Source organism: Scyliorhinus canicula, chromosome 1 (assembly GCF_902713615.1).
Source record: "Scyliorhinus canicula chromosome 1, sScyCan1.1, whole genome shotgun sequence".
Classification (NCBI taxonomy): domain Eukaryota; kingdom Metazoa; phylum Chordata; class Chondrichthyes; order Carcharhiniformes; family Scyliorhinidae; genus Scyliorhinus; species Scyliorhinus canicula.
The window spans coordinates 312,337,996-312,362,052 of NC_052146.1; the positions used below are offsets into that span (position 1 = coordinate 312,337,996).

General features: G+C 51.6%; 1 protein-coding gene across 1 annotated transcript in view; it reads left to right on the top strand.

Moving 5' to 3' along the window:
- Positions 1-24,057, top strand: part of efr3ba (EFR3 homolog Ba (S. cerevisiae)) — a 301,549-nt gene that overhangs the window by 18,553 nt on the left and 258,939 nt on the right. The window contains exon 2 of the mRNA XM_038797345.1: positions 23,278-23,354. Within this exon, the coding sequence (XP_038653273.1) occupies positions 23,278-23,354 (77 nt within the window). The remainder of the gene's footprint in view (positions 1-23,277; positions 23,355-24,057) is intronic.

The following is a 24,057-nucleotide window of genomic DNA, read 5'->3' on the forward strand; positions in this document are numbered from 1 at the left end:
GGTTCCTGCCCCCACCTGGGGGGGGGCTTCCTGCCCCCACCTGGGGGGGGGGGGCGGGGGGGGGGGTTCCTGCCCCCACCTTGGGGGGGGGGTTCCTGCCCCCACCTGGGGGGGGGGGGTTCCTGCCCCCACCTTGGGGGGGGGGGTTCCTGCCCCCACCTGGGGGGGGGGGTTCCTGCCCCCACCTGGGGGGTGTTCCTGCCCCCACATGGGGGGGGGGGCGGGGGGGGTGGCTTCCTGCCCCCACACTGGGGGGGGGGGTCCTGCCCACACCTGGGGGGGGGGGGGCTTCCTGCCCCCCCTGGGGGGGGGGTTCCTGCCCCCACCTGGGGGGGGGGGTTCCTGCCCCACCTGGGGTGGGTTCCTGCCCCCACCTGGGGGGGGGGAGGCGGAGGGGGGGGCGGTGTCCTGCCCCCACCTGGGGGGGGGGGGCGGGGGGAGGGGGGTTCCTGCCCCCACCTTGGGGGGTGGGGGTTCCTGCCCCACCCTGGGGGGGGGGGGTTCCTGCCCCCACCATGGGGGGGGTTCCTGCCCCACCTGGGGGGGGGGGGGGGGGGGGGCGTTCCTGCCCCCACCTGATCTACATCAGCAGCAGTGTGGTTCTCACCAGAATGTGCACCAGAAATTTGTCCACTACTTTGCCCACCGAGGTATGTATCTCTGCCCTGTTGGCGGGTAGGGGTGACAGCTGGCCGCGACCATGGCATTCTCAGAGCTCTCCTCCAAGCGCTTCTCTTAGGAGGGCGGGGGGATCCCGGATGGGCCTGGCACCGTCGGCTACAGATCCTTCGGGAGAATGGACATGTGGTCAGTGGAAGGATGGGTTCAGTCGGTCTGTATGGCATTAACGACTTATGTTTGGCAGGTCACCTGGGTGGAGGTCTCTGTGCCATACACCGACCTCTGCAGCAGTCACTGCTCTACCCTCAGCCACCCCCGTCACCTCCAGGGCCCGTTCCTTTTTTTTCTAATTTAGTGTACCCAGTTATTTTTTTTTCCAATTAAGGGGCAATTTAGCGTGGCCAATCCACCTACCCTGCACATTGTTGTGGGGGCGAAACCATCTCATAGTTGCCCTATGGCTGACCCTCAGGGGAACAGGGTATCCTGTCTGCCCTCCACCACGTCCACAAGCTGGCCAGATTGGCATGGCCGAATCGTGGGACTGGTCATCTCCGCGGCACAGCTGCCAGCTGAGAGGGGTTGGCGGTGCAGGAACGGTTTAAGTGCTGCTCTCCATTGTTGACAGGAGGCTGGAGAGCGGGGGTCCCGGCGAATCAGCCAGCAGGACCATACTTATCGGTGAGAAGCCCTTGGAGCCTCGTTAAGTGGACTAATTAACATTTTATAACGGTGACAGCCTTGCCGGGCCGATATTTGACAAGCTCGCAGCATTTCCTGCTCACTACCACACTTAAAAACACTTTGGTTAAATCGCACCCACAGGCCGGGACTGTTAATGGATAGGAAATTGGGATTATGGTTACTGGATGAACATTCGAATCAGCTCTCCACAAGTAGTGCAAGCAGAAAGTTGCCTCTACCTTTCTTCATCTCCTCCTCCTCATGTCCTCGCTTCTCAGTTACTCAGTGTGTAGCTGATGGTGAGGATTGTTCCCTCATGAGGATGAGGTTGTGCAGGGTGCAGTAACCACTATGATCAGGACATATGCTCTGCCAAGTACTGTGGAGCAGCCCGGGAAGCAGAGGCATTATTTCAAAGGTCTGTTCTATCACATGTTGTGTGGAAAGTATGGCTTTCAGCGTCTGCGTGCTGCACACGTGCATGTGATTGGCAACTTGACCAATGGCAGTGATAGCCACCCTTCGGTTTGCCATGGTGACTCAAATACTCAGTGGGCTGCAGCGGAATAAAGGTATCATCACTGCTGCCCGGATACTCGGCATTGACCTGCACGGTTCCCTGGACATCGAGGAAGCAAATCCCTTTTGGGTCCAGTCAATGGGAGAGTTGAAATGTAGTCAGTGGTGTCTGCACCATGGGGGATGTCTGCAATTAGTAAATCGGTGTGTTTGTTCAGTCTGTTAATCTCTAACAAGAGAGAAATAAATATATAGCCCTCTTTGAATAGGGAACCCCAGTCACCTTAACATCACTGGCAATGTTATCCTTGCCCTGCTCTGAGGTCATGGTTATGGCTTTAACCAGTGGCAGATTTCAGTGATAATGGCCCAAATGGCAGCACGGTGTGCGCAGTGGGTTAGCCTTGCTGCGCTGAGGTCCCAGGTTCAATCCTGGCTCTGGGTCAATGTCCGTGGGGAGTTTGCACATTCTCCCCGTGTCTGCGTGGGTTTCACCCCCACAACCCAAGATTGCAACCTAGGTGGATTGGCCACGCTAAACTGCCCCTTAATTGGAAAAAATGAATTGAGCCCTCTAAATTTAGGGGAAAAAAGATATTGGCCCAAATCCCTGCTCAGGGCCAGAGCCTTCATTACCTTGCTCTGATTTTCAGGCCAATCTCCGGAACTCACTCAGAAACCATGGAGGAAACAGCAGAGAGAAACCGTGCAGAAACCACACACCCTTTTTATGGCACTAGCTGTCATATTTGGTAAACAAGAGTTTGATGTCCCAAAGCTTTCTTTGGAAATGCAAGGAGAGGGTAAGAGGGGTAGGTAAGGTAAGTGGGTGGATGGGGTGAGGGAGGTGGGGTTGGAGGGTGAGATCAGGTGAGCCAGGTGTTGAGGGAGGAGTCAGGTTGGCCCACTGGACTCAGGGGGCAGTTTGGGATGAGGGGGCTCAGCTCTGTAGTTACCCAGGTATTTTAACCAGGTTTTAGTCTGTCTGGGGAAGTAGGAGTCTGTTTTGGAGGAGCAGGGGATTTGAACATTCAAACTTGTTGGGTACCTTTCACAGAGTTAGTGCGTTGGGTCTGCAGAGTGTTGTGCATCTTGGAGGTACGTCCAGTCTGGACTGCCTGGAATCAGAAGATTCTGGGCCCATGTCTTCATTGAAATGTTAGACAACTTGCCGTTGTTCCTTGATGAGGTTCAACAGGAACATTTTCTCCGCAAACACCCAGGACAGATAATGCCTCCTGCTGGAGCCCCCTCTGTTCCTGCTCCCTCTTCCGATGGCTTGTGCTGCTCTGCTAAACCTTTCCTTCATCTCGCAGTCACATCTGATTGTCTGTGAAGCCAGTGGGAAAACGGGTGGTCCAGAACACATCTGGAACAACATGGCAGGCAGAAGTTAGGACTCAGCTGAAGAACACCTTGAGAATGCCGGTATCGGGATGAAAGCTGCCAGCAGTACTACAAAAGAACAAGAACAAAGGAAAGTACAGCACAGGAGCAGGCCCTTTGGCCCTCCAAGCCCAATGCCGACCATGCTGCCCGGCTAAACTACAATCTTCTACACTTCCTGGATCCGTTTCTCTCTATTCCCATCCCTATTCATGTATTTGTCAAGATGCCCCTTAAATGTCCCTATCGTCCACGACCTCCTCCCGGCAGCGAGTTCCAGGCACCCACTGCCCTCTGTGTAAAAAACTTGCCTCGTACATCTCCTCTAAACCTTGCCCCTCGCACCTTAAACCTATGCACCCTAGTAATTGACCCCTCTACCCAGGGAAAAAGCCTCTGACTATCTACTCTGTCTATGCCCCTCATAATTTTGCAGACCTCGATCAGGTCGCCCCTCACCTCCGTCGTTCCCAGTGAGAACAAACCGAGTTTATTCAACCGCTCCTCATATCTAATGCCCTCCATACCAGGCAACATCCTGGTAAATCTCTTCTGCACCTCTCTAAGCTTCCACATCCTTCTGGTAGTGTGGCGACCAGAATTGAACACTACTAACTCCAAGTGTGGCCTAACTAAGATTCTATACACCTGCAACATGACTTGCCAATTCTTATACTCAGTGCACCGGCCAATGAAGGCAAGCATGCCGTATGCCTTCTGAACTACCTTCTCCACCTGTGTTGCCCCTTTCAGTGAACTGTGGACCTGAACACTTAGATCTCTCTGACTTTCAATACTCTTGCGGGTTCTACCATTCACTGTATATCCCTACCTGCATTAGACCTTCCAAAATGCATTACCTCACATTTGTCCGGATTAACACTCCATCTGCCATCTCTCCACCCAAGTCTCCAAACTATCTAAATCCTGCTGTATCCTCTGACAGTCCTCATCGCTATCCGCAATTCCACCAACCTTTGTGTCGTCTGCAAACTTACTAATCAGACCAGTTACATTTTCCTCCAAATCATTTATATATACTACGAACAGCAACGGTCCCAGCACTGATCCCTGCGTAACACCACTAGTCACAGCCCTCCAATTAGAAAAGCACCCTTCCATTGCTACTCTCTGCCTTCTATGACCTAGCCAGTTCTGTATCCATCTTGCCAGCTCACCCCTGATCCCGTGTGAACTTCACCTTTTGTACCAGTCTGCCTATGAGGGACCTTGTCAAAGGCTTACTGAAGTCCATATAGACAACATCCACTGCCCTAACCTGCATCAATCATCTTTGTGACCTCTTCGAAAAACTCTATCAAGTTAGTGAGACACGACCTCCCCTTCACAAAACTATGCTGCCTCTCACTAATACGTCCATTTGCTTCCAAATGGGAGTAGATCCTGTCTCGAAGAATTCTCTCCAGTAATTTCCCGACCACTAACGTAAGGCTCACCGGCCTGTAGTTCCCTGGATTATCCTTGCTACCCTTCTTAAACAAAGGAACAACACTGGCTATTCTCTAGTCCTTCAGGACATCACCTGAAGACAGTGAGGATACAAAGGTTTCTGTCAAGGCCTCAGCAATTTCCTCTCTTGCCTCCCTTCACTATTCTGGGGTGGATCCCATCCGGCCCTGGGGACTTATCTACCGGCCCTGCACCCTGAATGCCGCAGCATTGTTGGAGGACGCGTCTATCGAGGTGGATCTCCCACTTTCAGTGTCATTGAGGAGGCCCCATCGTCCAACCTCAGAGTGTTCCTGGAGTTACAGCTTTTTTTTCAGGAGATCCATTTTATTCCTTAAACAGTGAGTCAGTAATATTGGACACCTTTTCATATGGCACCCAGACATGACAGCAATCAAGCCCACCCCTCCCAGAATACAGGGGCTAAACCCCTCATGCATAATTGATTAGGTTGCACTGGACAATATGGTGTGAGTTCCTGACGGTCTCCACAGCAGGAAATACATCCTGTTGCAGCCTCCACTACAGAACCCTGTTCCAGGTAGGAGAATGCTACACAGAGAGTCTGAAACGGTAATCGAAGGTTAGGTGTGTGGGCAGAAAATTGCCATAATGTGGGAAAATGTGCAGAATAGCAAAGAGAATGTTATTTAAATGGCGATACTGCAGAGTACTGCTGTACAGTGCAGCTGGGTGTCTTCATGCATGAATCTTTAAAAACGGTTAACATGCAGTAATTAGAAGGCTAGTGGGGTTCGGCTGTATTTCAGTGGGAGTATAAAGATGGAGGTCTTGCTGCAGCTTTATAATCAAGGCATTAGTGAGACCACACAGAGGGCACTATGTACAGTTTTGGGCTGCTCATTTAAGGTGGGAAATATTTGTATTGATGAGGAGAGATTGAACAATTTAGGCCTGTACTCTCTGGAGTTTAGAAGAATGAGGGGAGATCAAATTGAGGTAAACAAGATGCTGAAAGCTGTGGATAAAGTAGACGTGGAGCAGATGCTTCCTCTTGTGCGGCATTCTAGAAACGAGGATCTTCAAATAAGAGGGCAGCAAATTCAAACAGAGCTGAGGAGAAACTCCTTCTCCCACAGGATTGTGAATCCGTGGAATTCGCTCCCCAAGAATGTGGTGAATGCTGGGACAGTGAGTAAATTTAAGAAGGAGTTAGATTTTTAATCGGGTTGAAGGGTTATGGAGAACGGGCAGGTCGGTGGAGTTGAGGCCAGGATGGGATCAGCCAGGATCACATTGAGAGTGTGTAGGCTTGGGAGGCTAACTTGCTGACATGTGTTCTAGGGAGGACGATACTGTGGCTGATTTCACAATCCAGCTCTGGTCTGTAACATTGTAGATAGCAGATGTGGACCATATCAGCCATGATAGAATGGCGGAGCAGACTCGATGGCTGAATGGCCTAATTATGCTCCTGTATCTGATGAGCTAATGAACTAAGATTTATCAGGCTGATTCCTGGGACCAGGAAAAGTTTTATGAGGAAAGATTGAATAGTTTGGGCCGACTCCCATTGGAAGTAAGGGAGGTGATCTGATTGAAACATGAAGGATTCTGAAGGGGATTGACTGGGCAGGGGCTGGGAGAATTCACGGGGGCAGGTAGAACTGGGGACACAATTTTAGCAAAAAAGTGTCTCCCATTTAAGACAGAGATGAGAAGGAATTCTTCCTTGGAGGATTGTTAGTCTGTGCAACAGCAGAGGCTGGAGCACGATTCTCCAGAAAGATCTCTAAGTGTGGTAGTGAGCGGAACTGCCGCAAGCTCCCTGGCGCTCGGCCCAACGAGGCCGGAACACTATTCAACATTAATTGGTTCACATAACGAGGCCTCACGGATTAGATACATATAAATACATAGAAACATACAGTGCAGAAAGAGGCCATTCGGCCCATCGAGTCTGCACCGTCCCACTTGAGCCCTCACTTCCACCCTATCCCTGTAGCCCAATAACTCCTCCTAAAATTTTTGGTCACTAAGGACAGTTTATCTTGTCCAATCCACCTAACCTGCATGTCTTTGAACTGTTGGAGGAAACCGGAGTACCCGGAGGAAATCCACACAGACACGAGGAGAACGTGCAGACTCCGCACAGACAGTGACCCAGCGGGGAATCGAACCTGGGACCCTGGCTCTGTGAAGCCAGTGCTATCTTTTGTGCTATGCCGGTAGGACAAAAGGTCCGATTCGGCCGCACCGCACGCCAGCCCCCCGCGAACAAGGCCGGCCAGCACTTAAACAGCTCTTAAACAGTCAGCACTTAAACAGCTCTTACACAGCCAGCACTTAAACAGCTCTTACACAGCCAGCACTTAAACAGCTCTTACACAGCCAGCACTTAAACAGCTCTTAAACAGTCAGCACTTAAACAGCTCTTAAACAGCCAGCACTTAAACAGCTCTTACACAGCCAGCACTTAAACAGCTCTTACACAGCCAGCACTTAAACAGCTCTTACACAGCCAGCACTTAAACAGCTCTTACACAGCCAGCACTTAAACAGCTCTTACACAGCCAGAAATTGGGGGAGCCAGTTCACAACAATGGCACCCCCAGGAGACTGGCCCAAGATTCGGAGACACAGACCTGTCGCAGCGGAGACCAGGAGGGATGTCCTGTTCCCCCGAGGGTGCCGGAAGGTTAGCCATGGGGCAGTCAGTGCTGCCTGGGACAAGGTGGCAGCAGCTGTGAGCTCGGGCAGTGTGACCAGGAGGTCTGGCCTCCAGTGTCAGAAGAAGGTCAGACCTACATCAGGCAGCACGAGTGATTAGACACCAACCCAGCCACCCCCCACCCCCCAAGCCCTTTCCACCCACACACAAGCATGCCTTACTGACTGACCACATCTCCGTTCTCCCGCAGGTCCTCCAGCCGATGGCTCTGGCCCATCCCGGGCGACCCCCTCTCCAGCCTCTCAGGAGAACACCTCAGAGGGGAGTTTCTAGGAAGACAGTATCGAGATGTCACAGCTGTCACCCCCAACCCTCCCCCAGCGCAGATACACACACCTCAGTGGGGACATGTTAGTGGTCAGGCTCCTGGGGCACAATCTGGTGAGGACCACACTGCTACTAATGTACGTCAGGTGGAGGCAGGAACCACCCCCCCCCCCCCCCCCCCCAGGCGAGACAGCAGTCGCAGGGCTGCTGGATCCCAGAACCCAGCTGGGTCCCAGCCTGATGCTGGGCCTCTGGTACAGGGTTACCCCGGAGCTGAATGAAGAATGAAAGTCACTTATTGTCACAAGTAGGCTTCAAATGAAGTTACTGTGAAAAGCCCCTAGTCGCCACATTCCGGCGCCTGTTCGGGGAGGCTGTTACAGGAATCGAACCGTGCTGCTGGCCTGCGTGGTCTGCTTTCAAAGCCAGCAATTTAGCCCTGTGCTATGGAGATGATAAGGAGCGGCCGGGACATTCAGAGGAGATGTCAGCGACACTCCAGCAGATCCATTGCCGCTTCGAGGAGTCCCAGAGGCTACGGCACAAGGAGATGTCGCCCGGCAATGAGTGTCATTGAGGCCAACACTGCGAGGGGGTGACAGCAGTGGAGAGCCTGGTGCACGATGTCGGCTGCATGAGTGAAGATCTGCAGGGCGTTGCGCAGTTGGTGATGGCCATGGCTGACGGTCTCGGCAGAATGTCTGACTCGCTGGGGGATGTGACCCAGTACCAGGCTGACCTTGATGAGGTTCTGCGGACATGTCTTGCTCTCAATGGGAATGGTCGAGACACTGCGGAGCTTGTCGCAGGTCGGGCACGGCCGAGTATGTCCCAGTCACTGAGGAGCATCGCTAAGGGCATCGACAGGATGGTGCGGACCATGGGGAGCAGCCAGGGCTGGCAGAGCCAGATGATGCAGGGGCAGCTTGAACCAGCTACCCCTCCATCCCAAGGTGAACCCCAGGGCCCTATGAACCGGGAGGAGGGGGCGCTGAGTGCCAACCCAGACCCGTACTATGGAGTGCAGACAGTGGCTACCAGCTTCCCCGAGTTCCACCCCTCTGCTGAGGCCACGTCTTGGGGTCATCACACGGGACAGGGCGGCACGGCTGTGCATGTGTCACCGACAAATGAGCCGGGGCCTGTTATAATATACACACAGGTATATGATGGTGCACAAACAGGCAGTGATTGACACACAGGATGACCAATGAACACACAGAACACAGCAGCCAATCACCAGACAGGACACAGCCACTATAAAGCCAGAGGGCACTAGTTTTTCCCGTTCTCTCGGGATGCAGCCTCTGAGACAGTCAGAGCCCGTGAGCAACAACTAGAACATCCACCATGTGGCAGTAAGTTAGTCTGGTCAGGCTAGCCTCAGGTCTCCAGTCAATCAGCATAATGTCAACCCACAGTTTTTTTTTAAATGTTTTTACTCTCTATTTTCACATTTTCCTTCAAAATTTACACCCCACCCACAGACAGTAAACAGTAACAAATACAAAATCAACCCCCTTAACAATAACAACAATCCCATCCTCCCACCACCTCAAACAACGGCCCACCTGTCAATATATGCATCCAATAAAACAAACCCGCCCACGGTGGAAACAAAAAACAAAGGAGAAAAAGAAAAAGAGTCTGGGACCGCCCATGGTCACCATAGAGTCCACTCCGCCCCCCCCCCCCCCCCCCCCCCCCCCCCCCCCGCTCCCTCACACACTCAATGCCATCCAACCTCTGAAAGAGTGCTGTACATGATACCAAGAGATGGAAACTCCCCCCTCCCCCCACCTCTTCAACTCCTCCCCTCCACTGCCTCTTGTAAAACTCCTCCCTCCAACCTCGGTTCCTTGCCCCCAACTTTCCACCCCGGCTAGACCACTGGGACCTTGTTCTGCCAGGCTCCGATGGCCGCAGCCCCTTCCCCCACCTCCCATTCACTGACCGGCTTAAACCGGCCAGCGTGGAGGCCCCCGCCCGGGTCCCTTTCCCCCTTGCCTGGCCCTAGGAAAGCCCAGAAATCCCCTTTTAGCGCACACACACCCCGCATATCCACCTACACCCCAAAGAGCCCTCACTTCGAGTGAAATTCCCATCACTTCCCTTGTCCAGATATATACAACACCGGCTCCTTTACCCCATACACCCGCACGCAGTGAAACAAAATAAAGAAGAAAATACAGTTGAGATTATATCGGCACATGGTCATTTCTCAATTTCTCAGTTCTGCCACAGTCCTTCTGCCTTCGCAAACTCCTCCGCTGCCTCCGCCGTTCCAAAATAAAAGTCCTTGAACTTGTAAGTCACCCTCAGCACGCTGGATATACAATGCCGCACTGCACCTTGCTAATGTACAGTGCCCTCTTCACCCGGTTGAAAGCAGCCCGCCTCCTCGCCAGCTCCACCGTAAAGTCCTGGTATACACGTATACCAGCTCCAGCCCACTGCACCACCCGCTTCTGCTTAGCCCAGCACAGGGACCTTCTCCTTCACACAGGGGCTGGTTTAGCTCACTGGGCTAAATCGCTGGCTTTTCAAGCAGGCCAGCAGCATAGTTCGATTCCCGTTACCAGCCTCCCCGGACAGGCGCCGGAATGTGGCGACTAGGGGATTTTCACAGTAACTTCATTGAAGCCTACTCGTGACAATAAGCGATTTTCATTCATTTCACAGTACCTACGGAAGCACAGAGTCACTACCCTTGGCGGCTCACCCGCCTTGGTACAGGCCTCCACGACCGATGAGCCCGATCCAGTTCATATCGAGAGGGATCCTCCCCCTCCCCCAATAGTTTCACCAACATTGTGGCAAAATACTCAGTCGGCCTCGGCCCTTCAACTCCTTCGGGCAGCCCCACAATCCTCAAATTCTGTCGCCTGGATCTGTTTCCAGATCTTCCATTTTTCGTCGCAGATCCTTGTTAATCTCCATCGCCTTCCTCATCGAGGTAAGTTGATCACTGTGCTGCAATAATGTCTCCTCCACTTCCTTCAGTGCCTCCCCTTGCTCCCGCACCTCCGCCACTGTGCTTGCCACCGCCGTCGTCACCGGGGAAATCGCCTCCTCCACCAGCACACTCAAAACCTCCCTCACCTCCTTCCTCATTGTCTCCATGTATTTTGTAAACTGCCTTTTGAATTCCACAGCCATCACCTTAGTTATTTCTTCTGCCGTGAGCAATGCGGCCTCCCCTGGTGCTCCAGCCTCCATTTTCCTTGGTGACCCCGCGGTGACCTTTCCACTCCCCGACAGACCTTCAGCTGTTTTTTTACGGCCGTTTTTTTTGCTCACCCTTGACATTTTCCTTCACTGTGCCTCCTCTGTGCCTTCTCCCTGGTTTTGCCGCCTCCATGGACCCTGGGACCAGGCTTAAAGCTCCGAAAATGCCGTTCCCGAACGGGAACCCTCCATTGCGTGGCTGCCTCCTGCCCGCCGTCACCGGAAGTCGTGTCAACCCACAGTTAAAGTATGTATGATAGTTAAGAGTTCAATAAAATTGAGTTGCATTTCTTCAAGTGTTGGAAGCCTGTCTCTCTCACTGCTGCAGTAAACGCAGTCCTCGCAGACCCAGCTTACCCACACATCAGGGCCCTCCGGCCCCAGAGCCCCCAGAGGGTGCCCACCGGCGGCATCGAGGGCCCAGGGGACGAGGTAAGCAGCTGGCTGCCTCCACCTCTTATCTACATTCTAGGGAGACACCGAGACGTAGAGGTAGGAAGACAAAGAGAATCACTGAGGGAACCGGGGGGAGGGGGGAGAGGGGTAGGTAGGGAGTGGGGGGGGGCTGGAGGGGTTGAGTGGGGGAGCGGCACCTTCTGGAGAGTGGGGAATAGTAAACACAATAAACACCCTTGTGCATAACTAGTATGATGCCTCTTTCACTTTCTTCCACAATGCGGGCCGACCTCCGAACCCTTGGCCCTTCTCTCCAGGCATCTCACCCTCCACCTCGGGCACAACACACTCAGCAGACAGGCAGCGGTCAGACTATGGCATACAAGTGCTGGTTTAGCTCAGTGGGCTAAACAGCTGGCTTGTAATGCAGAACAAGGCCAGCAGCGTGGGTTCAATTCCTGTACCGGCCTCCCCGAACAGGCGCTGGAATGTGATGACTAGGAGCTTTTCACAGTAACTCCATACCTGTGAAAATAAAAGGTTATTATTATTAGATTGAGTAGCATTGGCACTCAGCTCTCTGCGGGTTATCATCATACCCCTGCCCTCGACAGTGACCTGCTGATGGTGCCGAGCAGTCCTATCACCCTGGAGTGGTGTTACACAGTCCCTGGGAGGGCAGGAGGTGGGGTTGGGTAGCGATGACGGACCAGGCCACGTCCTATGAGAAGCGAGCGAGTATGAGGGTCTCCCTGACTTGCTGGACCCTCACCACTGCTGCCTGTCCTGCATCTTCCAGCTGGTCCTCCGGTTTCTCCCCGGCTTCATCCTCCAGCTTCTGCTGCTCTGCCACCTCCTCATCATCATCCTCCTCAGAGGTGGCCACATGTTCCATCTCGTCACCCTGCTGCTGTGCCAGGTTGTGGAGGGAATCTTTGAAGGCAGATGGGCAGGTTAATAAGGTGGTGAAAAAGGCATGTGGGACACTCACTTTTGTTAATCGGGGCATAGGTTACAAAAGCAGGGAGGTCATGTTGGAGTTGTATAGAACTTTGGTGAGGCCACAGCTGGAGTACTGTGTGCAGTTCTGGTCACCACATTACAGGAAGGATGTGATTGGACTGGAGGGGGTGGAGAGGAGATTCACCAGGATGTTGCTGGGATGGAACGTTTAAGTTATGAAGAGAGGTTGGATAGGCTTGGGTTGTTTTCACTGGAGCAGAGAAGACTGAGGGGTGACCTGATCGAGGTGGACAAGATTATGAGGGGCAGGGACAGGGTGGATAGGGAGCAGCTGTTCCCCTTATTTGAAGGGTCGGTTACGAGGGGACACAAGGTGAGGGGTAGGAAGTTTATGGAGAATTTGAGGAAAAACCTTTTTACCCAGAGGGTGGTGACGGTCTGGAACACACTGCCTGGGAGGGTGGTGATGGTCTGGAACGCCCTGCCTGGGAGGGTGGTGATGGTCAGGAACCACCTGCCTAGGAGGGTGGTGACGGTCAGGAACACACTGCCTGGGAGGGTGGTGACGGTCTGGAACACACTGCCTAGGAGGGTGGTGACGGTCAGGAACACACTGCCTGGGAGGGTGGTGACGGTCAGGAACACACTGCCTGGGAGGGTGGTGACGGTCTGGAACACACTGCCTGGGAGGGTGGTGACGGTCAGGAACACACTGCCTGGGAGGGTGGTGACGGTCAGGAACACACTGTCTGGGAGGGTGGTGACAGTCAGGAAGCACTGCCTGGGAGGGTGGTGATGGTCTGGAAACGCACTGCCTGGGAGAGTGGTGACGGTCAGGAACACACTGCCTGGGAGGGTGGTGATGGTCTGGAACGCACTGCCTGGGAGGGTGATGACGGTCAGGAACACACTGCCTGGGAGGGTGGTGACGGTCAGGAACACACTGCCTGGGAGGGTGGTGACGGTCAGGAACACACTGCCTGGGAGGGTGGTGACGGTCTGGAACACACTGCCTGGGAGGGTGGTGACGGTCAGGAACGCACTGCCTGGGAGGGTGGGAGAGGCTGGAACGCACTGCCTGGGAGGGTGGTGACGGTCAGGAACACACTGCCTGGGAGGGTGGTAGAGGCGGGTTGCCTCACATTCTTTAAAAAGTACCTGGAGGAGCACTTGGCCCATCTTAACATTCGATGCTATGGGCCAAGTGCTGGCAAATGGGGTTAGGTGGGCAGCTCAGGGGCCTTTCATACGGCGGCGCAGACTCGATGGGCTGAAGGGCCCATTTCTACACTGTATTTTTCTGTGAGGACACAGCAACCCACCACAAAGCGGGCAGTGTCCTGCAGGGCACCACCGGAGCGCTCGAAGCATCAGAACAGCATTTTGAGCAGTCCGATGTACCGCTCAATGACAGCCTGGGCAGCCACATGGGCCTCATTGTATCGGTCTCCGCTTCGCTCTCCGGTCTCTGTACTGGTGTCATTAGCCAGGTCCTCAGTGGGTACCCGTTATCCCCCAACAACCAGTTGCCCATCCTGGGATGGTCCTCGAAGAGGGTAGGGATGTCTGACTGCCCCAGGATGTAGCTGTCGTGCACACTCCCCGGGCAGCGTGCACACACTTGAAAATGAAAATTGCTTATTGTCACGAGTAGGCTTCAATGAAGTTACTGTGAAAAGCCCCTAGTCGCCACATTCCGGCGCCTGTCCGGGGAGGCTGGTACGGGAATCGAACCGTGCTGCTGACCTGCTTGGTCTGCTTTAAAAGCCAGCGATTTAGCCTTGTGAGCTAAACCAGCCCCTCTTAACTTGCATTATCTTCCTGTGGTCGTCGCACATGGGTTTTATGTTGAGGGAGTGGAAACCCTTTTAGTTGATAAAGGGCATGGCCCAGTGAGTGCAGTGCAACATTCAGTACCCCTTGGACCTGCGGCATCCCGGCAATGGCAGAGAAACCTGCTGCCCGGGCACCTTGCTGGGCTTGGTCATTGGCAGCTACTCATAGACCCCATGGTTCGGTTGGAGCAGCTATTGGATGGTCATTGGCAGCTACTCATAGACCCCGTGGTTTGGTTGGAGCAGCTGTTGGATGGTCATTGGCAGCTACTCATAGACCCCATGGTTCGGTTGGAACAGCTGTTGGATGGTCATTGGCAGCTACTCATAGACCCCATGGTTCGGTTGGAGCAGCTGTTGGATGGTCATTGGCAGCTACTTATAGACCCCGTGGTTTGGTTGGAGCAGCTGTTGGATGGTCATTGGCAGCTACTCATAGACCCCATGGTTCGGTTGGAGCAGCTGTTGGATGGTCATTGGCAGCTACTCATAGACCCCGTGGTTCGGTTGGAGCAGCTGTTGGATGCACTTAGGAACATTCAGGTGCTGGAAAGCGTCATAGATAGGAGTTATAGAGATGTGGTCGCACCCAAGGTGCAGGCAGAGAGATGGGTGACCACCAAAAGGGGCAAGCAGTCAGTGCAGGACTCCCCTGTGGTTGTCCCCATCTCGAACAGGTATACCCCTTTGGATACTGTCTGGGGGATAACCAATCAGGGGAAAACAGCAGCAGCCAGAGCAGTGGCACCACGGCTGGCTCTGATGCTCAGCAGGAGGGTCAAAGCGCAGAAGAGCAATAGTCATAGGGGACTCTATAGTCAGGGGCACAGATAGGCGCTTCTGTGGACGTGAAAGAGACTCCAGGTTGGTATGCTGCCTCCCTGGTGCCAGGGTCCAGGATGTCTCCGAACGGGTAGCGGGCATCCTGAAGGAGGAGGCCAAACAGACAGAGGTCGTTGTACATATTGGTACTAACGGCATAGGCAGGAAGGGGCATGAGGTCCTGCAGCAGGAGTTCAGGGAGCTAGGCAGAAAGTTAAGAGACAGGACCTCTAGGGTTGTAATCTCGGGATTACTCCCTGTGCCACGTGCCAGTGAGGCTAGAAATAGGAAGATAGAGCAGCTAAACACGTGGCTAAACATATGGTGTAGAAGGGAGGGTTTCCGTTATCTGGATCACTGAGAGCTCTTCCGGGGCAGGTGTGACCTGTATAAGAAGGACGGGTTGCACCTAAACTGGAGAGGCAGAAATATCCTGGCCGCGAGGTTTGCTAGTGTCACACGGGAGGGTTTAAACTAGTATGGTAGGGGGGTGGGTACCGGAGCAATAGGTCAGAAGGTGAAAAAGTTGAGGAGAACTAGGGAATAGGGCCAGTATGGTTCTGAGGCAGAGCAGACAGGGGGTTGTTGCTGAACACAGTGGGTCTGGTGGCCTGAAGTGCATATGTTTTAATGCAAGATGTATTACGGGTAAGGCAGATGAACTTAGAGCTTGGATTAGTACTTGGAACTATGATGCTGTTGCCATTACAGAGACCTGGTTGAGGGAAGGACAGGATTGGCAGCTAAACGTTCCAGCATTTAGATGTTTCAGGTGGGATAGAGGAGGATGTAAAAGGGGTGGCGGAGTTGCGCTATTGATTCGGGGGAATATCACACCTGTACTACGGGAGGACACCTCAGAGGGCAGCGAGGCTATATGGGTAGAGATCAGGAATAAGAAGGGTGCAGTCACAATGTTGGGGGTTTACTACAGGCCCCCCAACAGCCAGCAGGAGATAGAGGAGCAGATAGACAGACAGATTTTGGAAAGGAGTAAAAGCAACAGGGTTGTTGTGATGGGAGACTTTAACTTCCCCAATATTGACTGGGACTCACTTAGTGCTGGGGGCTTAGACGGGGCAGAGTTTGTAAGGAGCATCCAGGAGGGCTTCTTAAAACAATATGTAGACAGTCCAACGAGGGAAGGGGCTGTACTGGACCTGGTATTGGGGAATGAGCCCGACCAGGTGGTAGATGTTTCAGTAGGGGAGCATTTCGGGAACAGTGACCACAATTCAGTAAGTTTTAAAGTGCTGGTGGACAAGGATAAGAGTGGTCCTAGGGTGAATGTGCTAAATTGGGGAAAACTAATTATAACAATATTAGGCGGGAACTGAAGAACCTAGATTGGGGGCGGATGTTTGAGGTAAATCAACATCTGACATGTGGGAGGTTTTCAAATATCAATTGAAAGGAATTCAGGACCGGCATGTTCCTGTGAGGAAGAAGGATAAATACAGCAAATTTCGGGAACCTTGGATAACAAGAGATATTGTAGGCCTCGTCAAAAAGAAACGAGGCATTTGTCAGGGCTAGAAGGCTGGGAATTGACGACGCCTGTGTGGAATATAAGGAAAGTAGGAAGGAACTTAAGGAGTCAGGAGGGCAAAAAGGGGTCACGAAAAGTAATTGGCAAATAGGGTTATGGAAAATCCCAAGGCTTTTTACATGTACATAAAAAGCAAGAGAGTGGCCAGGGAAAGGGTTGGCCCACTGAAGAACAGGCGAGGGAATCTATGTGTGGAGCCAGAGGAAATGGGCGAAGTACTAAATGAATACTTTGCATCAGTATTCACCAAAGAGAAGGAATTGGTGGATGTTGAGTTTGGAGAAGGGTGTGTAGACAGCCTGGGTCACATTGAGATCCAAAAAGACGAGGTGTTGGGCGTCTTGAAAAATATTAAGGTGGATAAGTCCCCAGGGCCTGATGGGATCCAACCCAGAATACTGAAGGAGGCTGGAGAGGAAATTGCTGAGGCCTTGACAGAAATCTTTGGAACCTGACTGTCTTCAGGTGATGTCCCGGAGGACTGGAGAATAGCCAATGTTGTTCCTTTGTTTAAGAAGGGTAGCAAGGATAATCCAGGGAACTACAGGCTAGTGAGCCTTACGTCAGTGGTAGGGAAATTACTGGAGAGAATTCTTCGAGACAGGATCTACTCCCATTTGGAAGAAAATAGACGTATTAGTGAGAGACAGCATGGTTTTGTGAAGGGGAGGTCGTGACTCACTAACTTGGTAAGAGTTTTTCGAGGAGGTCACAAAGATGATTGATGCAGGTAGGGTAGTGGATGTTGTCTATATGGACTTCAGTAAGGCCTTTGACAAAGTTCCTCATCATAGAATTTACAGTGCAGAAGGAGGCCATACGGCCCATCGAGTCTGCACCGGCTCTTGGAAAGAGCACCCTACCCAAGGTCAACACCTCCGCCCTGTCCCCATAACCCAGTAACACCACCCAACACTGAGGGCAATTTTGGACACAAAGGGCAATTTATCATGGCCAATCGACCTAACCTGCACATCTTTGGACTGTGGGAGGAAACCGGAGCATCCGGAGGAAACCCACGCACACACAGGGAGGATGTGAAGACTCCGCACAGACAGTGACCCAAGCCGGAATCGAACCTGGGACCCTGGAGCTGTGAAGCATTTATGCTAACCACCATGCTACCCTGCTGCCCTCATGGCAGACTGGTACAAAAGGTGAAGTCACACGGACTCAGGGGTGAGCTGGCAAGATGGATACAGAACTGGCTAGGTCATAGAAGGCAGAGAGTAGCAATGGAAGGGTGCTTTTGTGATTGGAGGGCTGTGACTAGTGGTGTTCCGCAGGGATCAGTGCTGGGACCTTTGCTGTTCGTATTATATATAAATGATTTGGAGGAAAATGTAACTGGTCTGATTAGTAAGTTTGCAGACGACACAAAGGTTGGTGGAATTGCGGATAGCGATGAGGACTGTCAGAGGATACAGCAGGATTTAAATCATTTGGAGACTTGGGCGGAGAGATGGCAGATGAAGTTTAATCCGGACAAATGTGAGGTAATGCATTTTGAAAGATCTAATGCAGGTAGGGAATGGACAGTGAATGGTAGACCCCTCAAGAGTATTGACAGTCAGAGAGATCTAGGGGTACAAGTCCACAGGTCACTGAAAAGGGCAACACAGGTGGAGAAGGCATACGGCATGCTTGCCTTCATTGGCTGGGGCGTTGTGTATAAGAATTGGCAAGTCATGTTACAGCTATATAGAACCTTAGTTAGGCCACACTTGGAGTATTGTGTTCAATTCTGGTTGCCACACTACCAGAAGGATGTGGAGGCTTTAGAGAGGGTGCAGAAGAGATTTACCAGGATGTTGCCTGGTATGGAGGGCATTAGCTATGAGGAGCAGTTGAATTAACTTTGTTCTCACTGGAACGACGGACAACCTGATAAAGGTCTACAAAATTATGAGGGGCATAGACAGAGTGGATAGTCAGACACTATCTACATATTTCAATTTTTCCCAGGGTAGAGGGGTCAATTACTAGGGGGCATAGATTTAAGGTGCGAGGGGCAAGGTTTAGAGGAGATGTACGAGGCAAGTATTTTACACAGAGGGTAGTGGGTGCCTGGAACTCGCTGCTGGAGGATGTGGTGGAAGCAGGGACGCTAGTGACATTTAAGGGGCATCTTGACAAATACATGAATAGGATGGGAATAGAGGAATACGGACCCAGGAAGTGTAAAAGATTTTAATTGAGATGGGCAGCATGGTCGGCCCATGCTTGTAGGGCCGAAGGGCCTGCCCCTGTGCTGTACTTTTCTTTGTTCTTTGGTCCATGTCAAAGACGATGTAGTTTTCCACTCGGGCATACAAGACATTCACCTGTGGCCTGCGAGATGCCACACAGTCCCCACTCCAGCCCTGGAATGATCCTGAAGTGGAAAAGGTCAGGGATGCGGCCACAGACAGCGGGTGTCCTCCTCCACATGGTGCCAAGTCTGCGAGGATATGGCACAGGTGTTGCACCGTCTCCTTGTTGAGGCGGAGCCTCCTGCGGCATGAGCTGCCCGTCATGTGGTCAAATGGGCAGCGACACTTGTGCACACTGGGCCTTCGTGGGACTCCCCCTCTGGGTCCCTCCCTGGCCTGTTGGGCAGCCGAGTCCTCAGGGTGTGTGGGGGGGGGGGGGTCTGGCACGTGGTCCGCCGCCTCGAGCATCTGCAGACGCTGCTGCTGACACCGTCTCCAGCGTCTGAGCCCCCGGCCTACCAGCAGCACCAGTTTAGCCACATAAAGGCAAGTTCTGGGTCCAAAGACCCTGCCATGGTGTTCAATATCTGTAAGAGATTGGGAGAGGGTGTCAGACTGACAAACTGCGGTGGCTCCCACCCCGGGACCTGCAAAACCCGAGATGGTGATGTGCGAATATCAATCTTTGCAGATGCAGCAACTTTGTTCAGCTGAAAACTGCTGACACTCTTTCTCGATATAGAAGTGCTGACAGAAGGACGCCCCTGTGAGGGTGCAGAGGCGAACAGCTGGGAACATTCCAAGCATTAGGAATCCAAGTTATATGTAAGACCATTGTTCCATATTCACACAAAAATTGGCCCAATTCTGGAATGCAATGCTAAAGCATTCACACAATCCAATTTAATATAAAATCTTGCACATTACAGCAAAGGATGCCAGTTGGGCCTTTATTCTAGTTCTGATGTTAGTCGGAATAGAATTTCCTGATCCCTTCCAATGTCAATGATTCATTTCCAAAACTAATCAATCCCCCGCTGAATATTATTTTTGTTTTTTGGCTCTGTAAAAATGAAACTCAGATCATTTAAGCAGGTTTGAGAATTTTAAAGCTTGGAAATGGACTGCTAATGGTATTGGAATTGATACAACATGCATCCTGCATTTGGAGGCCCTGCAGAACTCAGGGAGTTAGGCAGTAAGCTAAAAAGCAGGACCTCTAGGGTTGTTAGCTCACTTCCTGTGCCACGTGCCAGTGAGGCTCCAAATAGGAGGATAGTGAAGCTAATTACGTGGTGTAGGAGGGAGGGTTTCAGATTTCTGGACAACTGGGATCTCTTCTGAGGCAGGTGGGACCTGTTGCATCTAAATTGGAGGGGCACCAATATTCTGGTTGGGAGGTTTGAGTCACTCAGGAGGATTTAAACTAGTATGGCAGGGGAGGTGGGAACCAGAGTGTGAGCTCAGAAGGTGTAATAACTGAAGGGGAAATCGAGAACAAAAATAAGAGTACAACATCATCCTGTCTGCTCAAACACAGTGGTTTGAAGTGTATTTGTTTCAAGCCAGAAGTATAGCGGAATATAGATGCTTCAGGAGAGAATGTGGTGGATGTAAAAGGGGTGGGGGAGTAGCATTACTGGATAAGGAGAATATTATAGCCGTGCTGCGGGAGGACTCCTCGGAGGGTTCATACAATGAGGCATTCTGGGTAGAGCTCAGGAATAGGAAGGGGGCAATCACAATGTTGGGGGTTTATGACAAGCCCCCAACTGCCAGCGAGAGAGAGGAGCAGATAGGTAGAGAGATTTTGGGTAGGTGCAAAAGTAACAGGGTTGTTGTGGTCGGGGATTTTAACTCCCCCTCTATTGACTGGACTCACTTAGTGCTGGGGGTTTGGATGGGGCAGAGTTTGTAAGGAGCATCCAGGAAGGCTTCTTGATTCAATATGTAGATCGTCCAACTCGGGAAGGGGCGGTACTGGATCTGGTATTGGAGAATGAGCCTGGACAGGTGGTTGAGGTTTCAGTAGGGGAACATTTTGGGAGTAGTGACCACAATTCCGTATGCTTTAGGGTACATTTGGACAGGGATGAGGGTAACCCTCGCGTTAAGGGGCTAAACTGGGGAAAGGCAAATTACGATAACATTAGACAGGAATTGAAGAGTTTGGATTGGGTGCGGCTGTTGGATAATAAATCAACATCGGACATGTGGGAGTCTTTCAAGCGGCAGTTGATTCGGATTCAGGAAAGTCAAGTTCCTGAGAGAATGAAGCATAAGTATGGGAAGATTAGGGAGCCTTGGATAACGAGGGATATTGTGAACCTCGTCAAAAAAAAACTTTTGTATGGTCTCGAGGTGTGGGGACAGTCGAAATGCTTGAGGAGTATAAAGAAAGTAGGAAGGTACTGAAGCAGAAAATTCGGAGGTCAAGGAGGGGTCATGAAAAATCCTTGGCAAGTAATATTAAGGTGAATCTCAAAGATTTTTATTCATATGTAAAAAGCAAGAGGGTGTCCAGGGAAAGGATTGGACCACTTAAGGACAGTGGGGGGAATCTACGTGTTGAGCCAGAGGAAATGGGCGAGGTACTAAATGAGTACTTTGCATCAGTGTTCACCAAAGAAAGGGACTTTGTGGAAGATGACTCTTGGGCTGTGTGTTGTTGCTCGTTCTGGTGAGTGTGCTTAACACTCAATTGGCTCTGTTTTATTCCTTAGCTCTAGAGTCGCCAGGTATCCTTATGATACCGCCACAAGGTTCAAGTTCAGATCAATGACTCAATACACCAGTTAGTAAGGTTCAATCAAACACGTTTATTAATACACAGTAAATTGATACTCATGCAACTAATACTAGCGGACTAAACTATTCCTACCACTATAAGCCAATACTTATCTTCGATAAGGGAACCCACTGGATCAGGGAACAATGGCCTCTTGTTCTGTCCTGAGACTGCAGGCTTCCCAGTTGGTACGGGCTAAGGGGTCAGGAGTGTCTATTCTCGTAGTGAGCGTTGGTTGGACACTTACTTGTCGGTGTAGCTGTTGGCCAGGCCTCTCCTTCTCACGGTCAAGTTCTTAGAGAGCTGCTGCAAAGGTGTTCTGCTGGGAGGGCTGGCTAAGAGAGCGAGCTGGACTTGGGACCTGACTTTTATAGGTCCCAGGGGCTTCGCGCCCTTTTGGGCGGACCCCGAACTTACTGTCAATCGATTGGATCCCATCCCAATCGATTGGTATGAATCCCCCAATGCTGAGGCTGTCCCTCGATCGCGGGGCGGTTCTTCCCAACTGGTTTGTTTCCTTTTGTTTCAGACTCCCGTTGGCGCCGGGAAGTCTGACCTGCCATAGAATGTCCCAATTGTAGCTAATCGTTGTATCCATTGTTCCCGGGAATCGCTTCATTAATATGCAAACTGCTGGTTTCGGTGCTGTCTGTTTTCTTTGCAGCCAGAATACACAGGGAGATTCTGCAACCTGCTTGTCTCTTTATAATTGTCCAGTTTTCCCTGCAACCTTTGTAAATCGCCATTTTGGGTCGGGAAGTGGCCAACTTCGGTGGCTACAGTGTAGACAGTCTGGGTCATGTGAACATCGAAAAGGAAGTGGTAGTGGGTCTCCTGGGCCGGATGGAATTTCCCTCAGAATACTGAGGGGAGCAATGGGGCCTCAATTGCTGGGGCCTTGACTGACATTGTTGCATCCTCATTGGCTCCAGATGAGATCCCAGAGGACTGGAGAATAGCTAATGTGGTACCGCAGTTTAAGAAAGGTAGCAGGGATAAACCTGGAAACTATAGGCCGGTGAGCCTCACGTCGGTAGGAGGTAAATTATTGGAGAGAATTCTCAGGGACAGGATTTCTACCCATTTGAAAACAAATGGACTCATTAGCGACAGACAGCATGGTTTTGTGAAGGGGAAGTCGTGCCTCACTAGCTTGATCGAGTTTTTTGAGGAGGTGACAAAGATGATTGATGAGGGGAGGGTGGTGGTTGTTGTTTACATGGACTTCAGTAAAGCCTTTGACAAGGTGCCTCATGGCAGACTGAACACAGCACAGGAACAGGCCCTTCGGCCCTCCAAGCCTGTACCGGTCATGATACCAACCTTTGCCAAAACCCTCAGCCCTTCCTTGTGCCGTATCCCTCTATACCCATCCTATCCATGTGTTTGTCAAGATGCCTTTTGAACGCCGTTAATGTATCTGCTTCCACAGCCTCCCCTGGCAACGCGGTCCAGGCACTCACCACCCTCTGCATAAAAAACCTGCCTCGCACATCTCTCAATTGTGCCCCACGGGCCTTAAACCCATGCCCCCTGGCAACTGACCCCTCCACCCTGGGAAAGAATGCCTGCCCATCCACTCTATCCATGCCCCTCATAATCTTGTAGACTTCTATCAGGTCACCCCTCAACCTCCGTTGTTCCAGTGAAATCATTCTGACTCTGCATTTCTGAGCCATCACTGTGTGAGCACCTTGCTGAAACAGATCTTATTCTGTTCGAAAGATTAGTTTGTCTTATCACTGAAACAGCCAACCCTAAAACCTCACCTGTTGTGCTTTTGCTGCAGTACGTTTGCCACAGGTGGTTGCACGGTGCCTGGTTAAGTAGGTCAGTCAAACACAATTTCTTGTCTTCCCTCTCAGGTGTGTGTGGCTGCTGTGGAGCTCTGCGTCCGAGGTATAAGAGACTGGTGGACAACATCTTCCCTGAAGACCCCGAGGTAAAAGCTTATTTCAAGTATTGATTTGTAACCCTGAGTGATCAGTTTCTAGACGTGCACCTTGTCAGTGGTTACAGTGTCTGAGGAATTTGGATGAAACACAGATTCTCGTGACTATGACTCGAGGGCTGAGATGGTTGGATGGGAAATGAGAGATCGGACAACACAAAGGTCAAGTGGGAAGGACAGAAATTCCATGTGGTGCCACGTTTGTGTGGGAAGTTATATTAGTGTTGCAATTGTGTGAGGTGAATCTTTGGTTTATTGACAAGGAAAAATTGACTTTGTATTTAAAATATCATTTCAATCAATGTTTGACTTAAGTTGAGTTCAGTTGATTTATTGTGGGAACAATTTTGAGAAATTACCTTTTGCCCAGTGATTTTTTTTCTGTTGGCCTCATGTGGGTTCCTTTCCTTTTAAATAGTTATTGTTCAAAACGGGGATCCTAACAGCAGAGGGAGCTTTATTCGGTATCTAACCCCGTGCTGTACCTGTCCTGGGAGTGTTTGATGGGGACAGTGTAGGGGGAGCTTTACTCTGTATCTAACCCTGTGCTGTTCCTGTCCTGGGAGTGTTTGATGGGGACAGTGTAGAGAGAGCTTTACTCTGTATCTAACCCCGTGCTGTACCTGTCCTGGGAGTGTTTGATGGGGACAGTGTAGAGGGAGCTTTACTCTGTATCTAACCGCGTGCTGTACCT